The 13,810-nt window shown below is 46.4% G+C and overlaps 1 protein-coding gene across 3 annotated transcripts in view; it reads left to right on the top strand.

The window, feature by feature from the left end:
* The window catches only part of LOC139274778 (deuterosome assembly protein 1-like), a 288,549-nt gene that overhangs the window by 65,626 nt on the left and 209,113 nt on the right, over positions 1–13,810 (top strand). For all 3 annotated transcript variants that reach the window (XM_070891467.1, XM_070891468.1, XM_070891466.1), the window contains one exon: positions 8,287–8,458. In XM_070891467.1, the coding sequence (XP_070747568.1) occupies positions 8,287–8,458 (172 nt within the window). The remainder of the gene's footprint in view (positions 1–8,286; positions 8,459–13,810) is intronic.

Raw genomic sequence — 13,810 nt, 5'->3', positions numbered from 1 at the left:
AGTTGGTTGGGCCTCTACTCATTGGAATTCAGAAGAATGAGAGGTGATCTTATTGAAACGTATAAGATTATGAGGGGGCTTGACAAGGTGGATGCAGAGTGGATGTTTCCACTGATGGGGGAGTCTAGAACTAGAGATCTTAGACTAAGGGGCTGCCCATTTAAAACAGAGATGAGGAGAAATTTCTTCTCTCGAAGGGTTGTAAATCTGTGGAATTCACTGCCTCAGAGAGCTATGGAAGCTGGGACATTGAGTAAATTTAAGACAGAAATAGACAGTTTCTTAAACGATAAGGGGTTATGGGGAGCGGGCAGGGAAGTGGAGCTGTGTCTATAATCAGATCAGCCATGATCTTATTGAATGGCGGAGCAGGCTTGAGGGGCCGTATGGCCTATTCCTGTTCCTATTTCTTATGTTCTTACGTAAAGGTGAGATGCAGTGATGGAAGAGGTGAGCAAGGGCTGAGTGATGCTGTTGCAGAGAGATGCCCAGGAGGGTACAAAATAAGAGAAGTCAATTGGGGTCGATGAGCTGCACAATGAGCTTTAGGAAGAACTTAGCATTCACAAAGTTGTATGATGACTGGTTGCATTTGAGCAACAGGAACTGAAGAGACATGGTACAAGGAGTTTCCTGACCAATCTGCAACCACTGTCTTCCAATGCTTCCCTGTATGCCTGCCCAAGAGTTCGGGGGCTTCTCCCTCCTAGGAGTGAGAGGCTGGAGGTTAGCGGTTTCTCTATCAGTGGCAGTTCCTTCTCTTTGGTTATGTGCTTCCCTCTCCTTTCAGAAGAAAGTACATAGTGTGAAAGCCTTCTGCTTGCCATTGTATGGCATTCAACCAGATGGGATTAAGCATTCCCTTTTCAAATGACAGCAGAAAACGAGAAAGTGGATGGATGTCTGTTTCACTGCTTCTCTACAGTTAGGCTGTGAGTGAAGGAACACTTACTGACCCCGACCTGCGAGAAACCACCAGCGGCAGGTCGGGGCCATAAAAGGAGCAGCGTGCAGCCCAGGGAGCAGTGTGGAGGCATGCCATTACAAGGTACAGTGCGAGCTGGTGCAGGAGGGCAACGGCAGCGAAGAGTGACGTCAGCAAGGTCCAAGCCGGTGATTGGAGCATGGGCAGATACAGCAGGAGCGGCGAGAGACTGTGGAGGGATATGATCAGGGCGCAGGGGAGGCATGAGTTCAAGGCCAGTGACCCAGGGGCAGCCCACACTGCGATATGTGTGCGCACTAGGTCCATGCAGCAGAGCAGGTCTCCAGTTGTCTTGGGTAATCCTTGCCACTGGACCAAGACCTAGCTCTGTCAAGCCCGTGTGGTGGCTGGTGTGCAACGGCCACCACACGTTAAAAAAAATCCAAGTACAGGCATCTTCCACCCTTCAGGATGTAGTTCGGGTTCTTTATTCGAAACACCTGTGAACTTATCCTTTTTTGGGGGCATGGAAGCAAGTCATCCTCGTTTTGAGGGACTGCCTATGATGATGATGACTTGCTGAAGAAAGAAGGGGATGTGAATTGTCTCATGGTTCGTTTTAGAGAATTAGTATGTGGAGTTCAAGATAAGGAAAGCAAGGTAGTTGGAAATATAAAACTTGCCACTGCAAGTCACTGCCAAGGTCACCACCTTCTCACTAGGTCCCGAGCATGTTCTGTGCCAACAATCTGAATTCTATTTTATTGGATTGTCACTGACAGAAAATAAGCTGCCTTGATCCTTTAACCTGCTGCAGCTACTTAAATGCTGTTGAAGCAGCACTGGATTTCCCTCCCTGTATTACCTAAGCTCTCAGTAAAGGGTGAAAGCAGCGCTGGGAGCACGCCTGCAATATTAAAATAAGGTTGACCCAGTGATATAGGAAGGAAGCACATGAGCAGGAGGAAGTGCCTTCCCGGGTTGTAAGTCAGCCTTGTTGCAAAATCTAGCCCAAGTTGTCATGTATCATCTGGGTAGTTCCACAGGAGCATGGTAAAAACTACAATTCCCAAAAACCAACTTTTCACACAGCTAATTTGTCTCAGGTGTCTGAAATCCCCAGTTGAATAACCCAAGTAGTCAATTTTGCTAATACCCGGGTTCCTGATTGTAAAGTCCTGTCCCTTTAGTACAGATTCACACGAGGCATGTAGTGAAGTCAAGGTCACTCTGGACCTGCACCTGCACCTTTTATTTCACAGCTCTGGAATGCTGCACTTGCCTGAGACCTGTGCTTATATACCTGACTCTTGCAAGTGCACCCCCGGTGGTAAGGTATGCTGGTGGTTACAGGTCATATCTTATTACAGTCATGTATAGTATGTTGGGATACAGTTATATATAATAATGTAAGATACATGACATCACCCTCCCCCAAGGTCTTATTGTCTTTATAGGTTCAGTCTCTCAGGTGGTCTACGCTCTCGCGTGGAGCGTCTGAGTTGTGGTTCAGTTGTTTGCCTTGGTGTCTGTTTTTCTTTGGGTGTGGTTGCTGGTATCTCGCCTGGGCTGTCTGTTTCGATTGGTGTGATTGTTGTTGACTCGCCTGGGCTGTCTGTTGGGATTGCCCTTTCCTCAGGTTGTTCCCTCTGTCTGTCCACTAGGTGTGGTGCGAGTTCCACATTGTAGTCTGCCTCTGGTTCCGCAGTGCTGTTGGTAAATCTGCTTTTGACTTGGTCTACATGCTTCCGGCAGGTTTTGCCATTGTCCATTTGTACTACCAGTAGCCTGTTTCCTTCCTTGCCCACTTTGAAAATGCATCTACAACTACGAGGAACATTTTGCCCATGAATGGGCCCGCATAGTCTACGTGCACCCGCGTCCACGGTTTGGTAGGCCAGGGCCAGGGGCTCAGTGGAGCCTCCCTGGGGGCATTGCTGAGTTGGGCACAAATGGTGCACCTTCGGACGCAGAGCTCCAAGTCCGTGTCAATACCAGGCCACCAGACGTGGGATCTGGCTATGGCCTTCACGAGAATGATCCCCGGGTGCTCGCGGTGGAGCTCCCGGACAAATGCCTCTCTGCCTCGCAGAGGCATGACTACTCGACTGCCCCACATCAGGCAGTCTGCTTGTAGTGATAGCTCATGCATGCGCCTGTGAAAGGGTTTTAATTCCTCGGGGCAGGCATCGCGAGCCCCTGCCCAGTCACCGGTTAGGGCACATCTTTTTACTAAGGATAACGTGGGGTCGCTGGTCGTCCAGGCTCTGATTTGGCGAGCCGTCATGGGCGAACCTGTGGACTCAAAGGCATTGATTGCCATGACTATCTCACAGTCCTGTTCGTCAGACCCTTCTGTGGTTGCCAGAGGTAGCCTGCTGAGCGCGTCGGCACAGTTATCTGTGCCTGGTCTGTGCCTTATGGTATAGTTGTAGGACGCCAGCATGAGTGCCCACCGTTGAATTCGCGCCGAGGCGTTGCCGTTTATTGCCTTGCTCTCGGATAGGAGGGAGGTGAGGGGCTTGTGGTCAGTTTCTAACGCGAACTTGGCCCCGAAAAGGTATTGGTGCATCTTTTTAACACCGTACACGCACGCGAGCGCCTCCTTCTTTACCATTCCGTACCCGTGCTCCGCCCGCAAAAGTGACCTGGAGGCATAAGCTATGGGTTGTAATTTGCCCGCACTATTGACATGTTGCAAAACGCACCCGACCCCATACGCTGACGCATCGCATGTGAGAACTAGCTTTTTACCTGGGTCAAAGAAAGTCAAAACACTGTTGGAACACAGAAGGTTGCGTGCCTTATTGAAGGCGCGTTCCTGGGCGTCCCCCCAAAACCAATCGCACCCCTTCCTGAGTAGCACGTGGAGAGGCTCCAGCAGCGTGCTTAAGTTCTGCCTAAAGTTCCCAAAGTAATTGAGTAGCCCAAAAAAGGCGTGCAGTTCTGAGACATTCCGGGGCCTGGGTGCCAGGCAAATTGCTTCTGTTTTGGACTCTGTTGGGCGGATTCCATCAGCGACAATCCTTCTGCCCAAAAATTCAACCTCGAGTGCAAGAAACAGGCACTTGGATTTCTTGACTCGTAGGCCTACCCGATCCAACTGCTTGAGTACTTCCTTCAAATTACGGAGATGGGAGTCGGTGTCCCTGCCCGTGATAAGTATGTCGTCTTGAAATACAACCGTCCCCGGGATGGACTTGAGCAGACTCTCCATGTTGCGCTGGAATAGGGCAGCTGCCGACCTGATGCCGAATGGGCATCGATTGTACATGAAAAGGCTTCGATGTGTGTTGATGGTGGTGAGTAGCTTGGATTCCTCGGTCAATTCTTGCGTCATATACGCAGATGTGAGGTCTAATTTTGAGAAAAGTTTACCTCCAGCCAATGTGGCAAATAAGTCCTCCGCTCTGGGCAGCGGGTACTGGTCCTGTAGGGAGACTCTGTTTATGGTAGATTTGTAGTCCCCACAGATTCGTACGGATCCATCAGTCTTCATGACTGGGACAATGGGACTTGCCCAGTCGCTAAATTCCATAGGTGATATAATGCCTTCCCGCAGAAGCCTGTCTAGTTCGTGTTCAATCTTTTCCCTCATCACATAGGATACAGCTCTGGCCTTGTGATAGACCGGTCTAACATCCTGTGTGATATAGATTTTGACTTTGGCCCCTTTGAAAGTGCCCACACCTGGCTGAAAGAGATGTTCAAATTGCTTTATAACTGTTGAGCAGGAGGTCCGTTCCTCTAATGACATGGCATGGACATCATCCCATTTCCAGTTTAGTTTTGCCAGCCAGCTTCTCCCCAGCAGTGCTGGGGTGTCTCCGGGGACAATCCACAGGGGAAGTCGGTTCACTGTCCCTTTGTGTGTGACAGAGAGCATGGCGCTGCCGAGGACTGGTACGATTTCTTTGGTATAGGTCCTTAGTTTGGTGTCGGTCCTTGTGAGTTTTGGTCTGTCTCTTTTATGCGGCCACAGTTGTTCAAATTGTTGAGCGCTCATGAGAGATTGACTCGCTCCTATATCCAGCTCCATGTTGACAGATATCCCGTTGAGTAGGACCCTCATCATTATAGGAGGCGTCCTGTCGTAGGAGTAGCGGCCATTGATCGTGTTGACCCGCTGTACATCGGTGTCCCGGGTACTGTCCCCACCGTCTTCTGGTCCGCTTTCCGACCCATCCGATTCGTATACCAGCCGAGCTGCCGTTTTTTTGCACATGCGGGCCAAATGCCCTGTATATTCACAGTTCCTGCAAACAGCCTGCTGAAATCGACATTCCCTTGACGAGTGCCCACCCCCACACCTCCAGCACAGACTGCTTGCAAAGAATGAGCTGCGTCTTGCTGATTTCTCTTGAGCTTCTCTCAGTTTGTAGTTGATTGCTCGCATTGTGGGTTGATGAGATGTGAATGGCCGTTCCTGTGGCCCTTGATGGCTTCTGTTGCCACTGCTTGCTGTCGAAAGCCTGTTCTGCCGGTTTTGTCTGTGTGTGGGGGTAGCAGCTTTTCTAATGCTGTGAACTCCTTGTTCCATTATTTCGTTAGTTGTCGTACCTGCATTGTAAATCAACCTTGTTTCTTCTTCCCCTACCAAGAATGTCTGTGCAACCAGTGCTGCTGCCTCTAAGGTCAGGTTCTTGGTCTCTATGAGCTTTCGGAATATGCCTGTGTGGCCTATTCCTTCAATGAAAAAATCTCTCAGCATTTCTCTCCTCAGTTCATCGGAGAACTCACATAAACTAGTCAACCTCCGAAGTTCCGCCACGAAGTCGGGTATGCTCTGGCCCACACAGCGTCTGTAGTTGTAGAACTTGTGTCTAGCCATGTGTAGGCTGCTCGCTGGCTTCAGGTGATCTCTTACCAGTGTGCTCAATTCTTCAAACGACTTGCTTGCTGGTTTCTCAGGTGCCAACAGATCCTTCATTAAAGCGTATGTTTTCGAGCCACAGCTGGTCAAGAGATGGGCTCTTCTCTTGTCTGCCGTATCGTCGCCTAACCAGTCTTTGGTTACAAAGCTTTGCTGGAGCCTTTCTATAAAGTCCTCCCAAATGTCTCCCGCATTGTACTTTTCATCTGATCCATTGTTCGCCATTCTGTAGATTCTATAATCCCGTAACCCGTCGCCACTGTAAAGTCCTGTCCCTTCAGTACAGATTCACACGAGGCATGTAGTGAAGTCAAGGTCACTCTGGACCTGCACCTTTTATTTCACAACTCTGGAATGCTGCACTTGCCTGAGACCTGTGCTTATATACCTGTCTCTTGCAAGTGCACCCCCAGTGGTAAGGTATGCTGGTGGTTACAGGTCATATCTTATTACAGTCATGTATAGCATGTTGGGATACAGTTATATATAATAATGTAAGATACATGACACTGATATAGACTGATATCAGGGGAGAGTTAAAGGGCCCAAGTTTCGGGCCGTGCCTAGAACGGCGCAGCCCCGACCTGGACGCCCGTTTTTCGCACCACAAAGTGCGCCTAACAAAAACTTCCAGATTCTCCGGCTCCCTGCTGGTCCTCTGGCCCTCGCGCAGCGCAGCACGAGCTGCAGGGAGCGGAGCCAGGTCCCTGCGCTGAAAACAGTGCCGGGACCTCTGCACATGCGCGCTACAGTGGGCGCACATGTGCAGTAGCTGCAAGCGCCCAAAACTGTGTGGGAGGGGCCCGAAGCACGCAGCCCCTAGCCTGGCCGAATGGCCTTGCTGGGGCTGTGTGCATAAGGCTGCCTCCCACGCCCAGCTCCTGCTTCCTCCGGACAGCCCCCCCCCCCCCCCGACTGATCTCCGCCCGCCCCCCCCCCCCCCCAACCGATCTCCCCTCCGCCCCCCCCCAACCGATCTCTCTTTTCCCCCCCCCTCCGACTGATCTCCAACCCCGATCCGCGCTCCCGAGCCCCCCGGACCCGACGCCACCTACATGTCTCTCTCTCTCTCTCTCTCTCTCTCTCTCTCTCTCTCTCTCTCTCTCTCTCTCTCTCTCTCTCTCTCCCCCCCTCTCTTCCCCCCCTTCCCCTCCCTCCCTTCTCTCACCCCCCCTCCTCCCTCCCTTCTCTTCCCCCCCTCCCCTCCCTCCTCCTACCTCTTCCCCCCCCCTCCTCCCCTCCCTCCCTTCCCTCCCTTCTCACCCTCCTCCCCTCCCTCCCTTCTCACTCCACCCCCCCCTCCCCATTCTCCCCCTCCCCTCCACCCCTCGCTGTCAGAAACACAGGCACTGACAGACAGAGAGTGAGAGACACACACAGACAGAGAGTGAGAGACACACACAGACAGACAGAGAGATAGAGACACTGACAGAGACACACTGGGGGGGGGGCATCCCAGCACGCTCTCGGTGCTGCAGTCGGGAAGTAGAACATTTTTTATTTATTGATTTAAAAAAAAAATTATTTCTTATTAATTTTTTAAAAAATTTTATTGGTTGATTTATTAATGTTTTTATCATTTATTATTGATGATGGCTCTTTATTTGTAAAACTGAAGTGTTTAATGTTTATAAACTTCCCTTTAAACCCTCCTCCCCCCATTCCCTACGCCTGATTTGTAACCTACGCCTGATTTTCTAAAGTGTAGACAAGGTTTTTTCGAGCGTACAAAAATCTTCACTTACTCCATTCTAAGTTAGTTTGGAGTAAGTTTTCACTGCCGAAACTTTGAAAACAGGCGTAAGTGGCCGGACACGCCCCCTTTTGGAAAAAAAATTCTGTTCCAAAGTGAAACTGTTCTAACTGACTAGAACTGGAGCAAACTAAATGCCGAGAATTTGAATTTCTAAGATACTCCATTCTACACCAGTTGCTCCAAAAAATCAGGAGCAACTGAGGCCGAAACTTGGGCCCAATGTAAATAACCTTTGCAGGCAGCAGTCAACAATAGATGTTCTAGGCACAGAGGCCAAAACAGCTGTCTGAACAGTGTCAATTGCTGCTTTGCTGATGTACCCAACTTCAGAAAAACTGCTGCCAACTTTGTACCAAACTTAATGTAATATTTTCCTGTCTCAGGCTTATCTAGATCAGGCCTAAGTCAATCAGAAGTACTGTCTCTATTAGAATCAATAGAGTCATTATGGGATGCACACAATCTATCTATGTAGCATATGTCACCATATATCACCAGAATTGCTCGGGAGGAGATTTGAGACCTGTTAGGTAGGTCTCCATGAAAGAGGAACATGCAATTTAAAGTGAGCACAAGAACATTAGGTAATTTTTGTTTAAATGAAAAAGGTGAAAGGAGTTTGTGAAGAAAATGCTCCCTCTAGTCTTTCCTTCTCCTTTGCTTAAGAACATTATTTAAATTCTACTTTATTTTGTTTTAAAGTATGTTTTCTTGCTTTGATTGAATTATCAGAGACTCCTCATGTGAAGCAGAGCTCCAGGAACTAATGCATCAAATTGATGTCATGGTGAACCGTAAAAAAGTAGAATGGGAACAACAATCACAAAGCCTTGAGACCCGGCTTAAAATGCGTGAGCTGGAACTGGCCAACATACGCACTTGCCTTGATCAGAAACACCACGAGGTAAGACAGCAACTCCTGCAGACATCTGAATACATTCAGTGAGCAAAGGACCTACCAGGTGGAAATGACAGTTGATGAGTTGTGAAAAATGAAACGCAACTAATAATTTCAGCAACCTGTCTCAAAGTAATGTTGACTTAAGAATGTGACTTCCAAATTTACTGTAAGTACAGAGAGATCGGTGGACTCAGTAAGAACGTTGTACTTTCATTAGCAACTATGATGCTTCTTCAACACAAGCAGAGTAGCATGAGAGTGCAGCAAGCAGTTACTGCTCGTGTAAGTGCAAAACAGAAAATGGTTTGCAGTTGAGAAGATATGTTTGATAGTAATGGCATGTGTAACTTGCAGAATTATTAGTTGGCCTAATCTTTAATGTGTTGAAAACAACATTACTTAATCTGCAAAGGATAATTACTACTTTTGAACACATTTTGGAAGCAATGTTATGTTGCAGTAAAATAAAATATGTTATACCTTTGTTAAGTTAGACCCACCCACTGAGTTTGCTTGGAGTGAATATAAAATAAATTTTTGCATCGTCTCTTGACATACTTGAACTAAAATCTGACCATGAACATCCATTCTGTAAATGCTTTATAGTTTGTCTCAAAAATAATTACTGTAAAAATGGCCTTGTATTTGTAATCTGAACAGGTACTTATACTAGATTTTCAATAATGTTTTAGCTTGGAGCTGCAGATATGATCTGTAACCCAGTTTGCCACTATGTACTTTGTTCTGAAGCAAGGAGTAACATATTTACTTTCCGCACAAAGCTGTATATTTTAACTTGTTAGGCGGGGTTTCCTCACTGGCATGATTGTGCTGGAAGTGTAGCAGGGTGGGACTCCCTCCCACTTGACACACTTTAAGGGCTAGACTTTCGGCATATATCTGCCCATTTAACGCCCATTTACTGCCCATATAACCACCGAGATTCAGTTTATCGCCCATATTTGATTATAAATGGAAACTAACGCCCAATTATCGCCCATTTATTGCCGGCAGAACTTTCGGCATACCATTACCACCGGGAATGAATTTGAACTGCCTGTCCATATTTTTTTAATAAAATCTGACATTATCACTCGTGCACCGCCCAGAAGACTGTTTATAATGGAAACTAACGCTCAAAGACTGCCCAGATTACCACCAAGCGCTACTTTTGCCATTTCACCCATATACTGCCCAAATGATCGCTCGCCCAAAAAGATGCTCAAGAAAAGCTGCACTCACCTGACCTTAACCCAGCGGTATGGATGCCATTTTGTAAATTGGAGGACTTTTAATAAAAGGCTGCTTCAATTTGATGGTAGCATTGAAGTAATTCGTGAGTGATTTTAAGGGCGTTTTAAAATCTTGGCAATCATCTAATCACAGTGTGGTGAATTTTGAGTTTATATTGCGGTTGTAGAGGACAATTTAATAATTTTGAAGTAATGGGGCCTGTAATTTCTCAGCCAGTATTGATGACTACTCACATGCTGGAGAATAAAGATGGGAGAAGGTTCATTGAAGAGCATTATGTGCCCAATCAAAGAGGTGGCAGACTGCTGAAGAGGAGGAGATCTTACACCCAACGCATTTACATGGATAAGCGATCATACCTAGACTTGTCTGATAACGCGTGCGTAAGGAGGCTGCGCTTCCGAAAGGAGGTCAACAGTGAGATATGCCAGCTAATTAAGGGAGATCTTCATCCTACCAGCACTAGCAGGACCACATTGCCCGTTGAGGTTAAGGTTACTGCAGCACTTTCCTTCTATGCATCGGGCTCTTTTCAGGTTTCAGCTGGCAACATTTACAGCATCTCTCAGCACACCATACATTGTTGCATTCGACAGGTTACTGAAGCCCTTTACGCTCGTAGGATGGACTTTATAAACTTCCCTTTGACCAGGGAGGCACAGAGTGAGAGGGGTTTGGGATTCTCGAGAATAACAAACTTCTCCAATGTGCAGGGTGCAATAGACTGCACGCACATTGCCTTGCGAGCACCTTTAGAGGATGCAGAGGTTTACCGTGACCAAATATTTTGTATCGATCTTCATGGTAGAAAACACTAAAAACATCCCAATAGTGGATAATCAAAGGGCTATAGATAGGGAAGAACTTAATACAATCACTATCATTAATGAAGTAGCACTAGGTAAAATAATGGGACTAAAGGCGGACAAGTCCCCTGGACCTGATGGCTTAGATCCTAGGGTCTTAAGAGAAATGCTGCAGAGATAGTGGATGCATTGGTTGTAATCTACCAAAATTCCCTGGATTCTGGGGCGGTCCCAGCAGATTGGAAAACTGGAAATGTAACGCCTCTATTTAAAAAAGGAGACAGATCAAAAGCAGGAAACTATAGACCAATTAGCCTAACATCTGTCGTTGAGAAAACGCTAGAGTCCATTATTAAGGAAGCAGTAGCGGGGCTTTTGGAAAAGCATGATTCAATCAAGCAGAGTCAGCATGGTTTTATGAAAGGGAAATCATGTTTGACAAATTTGCTGGAGTTCTTCGAGGATGTAACAAGCAGGGTGGATAAGGGGGAAACCAGTGGTTGTGGTGTATTTGTATTTCCAGAAGGCATTCGATAAGATGCCATATAAGAGGTTATTGCACAAGATAAAAGCTCACGGGATTGGGGATAATATGTTAGCATGGATAGAGGATTGGCTAACTAACTGAAAACAGAGAATCGGGATAAATGGTCAATTTACCGGTTGGCAAACAGTGACTAGTGGGGTGCCCCAGGGATCGGTGCTGGGTCCTCAACTATTTACAATCTATATTAATGACTTGGATGAAGGGACCAAGTGTAATGTAGCCAAGTTTGCTGATGATACAAAGATGGGTGGGAAAGCAAATTGTGAGGGGGACATAAAAAATCTGCAAAGATATATAGATAGGCTAAGTGAATGGGCAAAAATTTGGCAGATGGAGTATAATGTAGGAAAATGTGAGGTTATCCACTTTGGCAGAAAAAATAGAAAAGCAAATTATAATTTAAATGGAGAAAAATTGCAAAGTGCTGCAGTACAGAGAGATCTGGGAGTCCTTGTGCATGAAACACAAGAAGTTAATATGCAGATGCAGCAAGTAATCAGGAAGGCAAATAGAATGTTGGCCTTTATTGCAAGGGGAATAGAGTATAAAAGCAAAGAAGTCCTGCTACAACTGTACAGGGTATTGGTGAGGCCACACCTCGAGTACTGCGTACAGTTTTGGTCTCCTTATTTAAGGAGGGATATACTTGTATTGGAGGCAGTTCCGAGAAGGTTCACTCGGTTGATTCCTGAGATGAAGGGGTTGATTTAAGAGGGTAGGATGAGTAAGTTGGGTCTATACACATTGGAGTTCAGAAGAATGAGAGGTGATCTTATTGAAACATATAAGATAATGAGGAGGCTCGACAAGGTGGATGCAGAGAGGATATTTCCACTCATAGGGGAATCTAAAACTAGGGGACATAGCCTTAGAATAAGGGGCCGCCTATTTAAAACTGAGATGAGGAGAAATTTCTTCTCCCAGTGGGTTGTAAATACATGGAATTCTCTGCTCCAGAGAGCTGTGGAGGCTGGGTCATTGAATATATTTAAGGCGGAGATAGACAGATTTTTGCGTGATAAGGGAGTAAAAGGTTGTGGGGAGTGGGCAGAGAAGTCGAGCTGAGTCCATGATCAGATAAGCCATGATCTTATTGAATGGCGGAGCAGACTCGAGGGGCCAAATGGCCTACTTCTGTTCCTATTTCTTATGTTCTTATGAAAGGGATTTCACTCCCTGAATGTATAGTTCGTTGTCAACCACAGGCAAATAATCATGGCAGTAAATGCAAATTTTCCAGGTAGCATTCATGATGCACACATCTTACATGAGAGTACTGTCTCTGACCTGTTTAAGAGTCAGCCACAAGGTCACAGTTGGTTGCTGGGAGATAAAGGATATGGCCTTGCCAGCTGGCTCATGACACCCCTGCGAAAGACTCCGACAGAAACCGAGAAGCGCTATAACAAAAGTCATATAGCCACAGGCAATTCTTAGATATCTTCCTCTGCAAAGGTGACAAAAGCATGGCAAAGGTTAATTGCTAAGGTACTATTACAGAACATACAACGCACACAGATATTATAATCCACAATTAGTCATCGCCCATGCTATTCATTGTTAATGTTATACACTTTGTATGCAATTATGTATGGTTATATCTACGGTCGGAGAATAAATTTAATAAATTTAATAAGATCATGGTTAGAACTAATGCATAACGCCAAAATTACCAGCTTAATTACAATCCAGCAGATTTACATTTTAATTAATGCATCATTACAATTATAAATTTAATAATTTAATACTTACTTTTGCAGACCCGACCAGGTCTTTTCAGCGCTTTCAGCTCTCAGATATCGTGGGCCACTACTTCGGCGATCTCCGCCCAGATTCTTTGGTATGGGCGGTGGGGAGGGGGTTCCCACGACCACCCCAGGTTAATTGGCCCCACCGAGTTTCCAACTCGAGGACAAGGGCAGCATTTACTTCATCAGAAAATTTTTTTGCTCTCCTCCCTCCACCAAATCACCTCTGCCACCTCACCAACATCAATCACCCCCAACTCCTCATAATCCATCTCCATTCTAGTATCAGATTTTTTACCTTTTTTCTCTGCTAGCCTCGTTAATAATGCAGCCTCACTCTCCCTCTCTTTCAGTCTTCTGAGCATGCGCAGATGACCCCTGACCTGAATTGTGGGAAAAGTTAATTACCTAAAAAAGAAACACGGATGCGCAGAATGGCCGTTGCTATCGATGCCGGCCTTGCATGTCTGAATACATTGCTATCGCCCATTTCACATTGCTACGGCTATCGCCCAAATTAAAAAGATGCATCTAGCGGTTTTTAAAATGGGCTCTATTCCAGCGATCCCGAAAAATAAAATAACCACTAATGCCGGAAATTTTTGGATGATAGCGATGATAATGGAAAATCTAGCCCTTTGTGTTGACCCCGGAGAATTACCACACCCCCTAGTGGTGTCGGTGTCTATGACTGGGAGGCTGGATTTAAACACCTCCAAGAGCTTAAAGGGCCAGGCAACTCTGGGTATATGTGCTGAGATTGATGAAAAAGGCATGTATGGTCATGTGGGTGTCATCTGTGACTTTTTGTACTTTGGGGAATCCTAATATTTAGTAAAATTGCAATGCCCTGTTACAATGCTGCCTGTTGTTCATATGGAAGGGGGCTGGAATTTGGAGTGGAACCAAGTTCAACAGAGATTGTGCCCCATTTAGACTGGCCTTTCAAATCCGGGTAAAGGTGATGTGGGTGGATCACCTGTCTGCTGCCTCCTTTCCC

The sequence above is a fragment of the Pristiophorus japonicus genome, chromosome 10, assembly GCF_044704955.1.
Source record: "Pristiophorus japonicus isolate sPriJap1 chromosome 10, sPriJap1.hap1, whole genome shotgun sequence".
NCBI lineage: Eukaryota > Metazoa > Chordata > Chondrichthyes > Pristiophoridae > Pristiophorus > Pristiophorus japonicus.
Note: the sequence above shows the minus strand (reverse complement) of the source record. Positions and strands in the feature narration are given on the sequence as shown.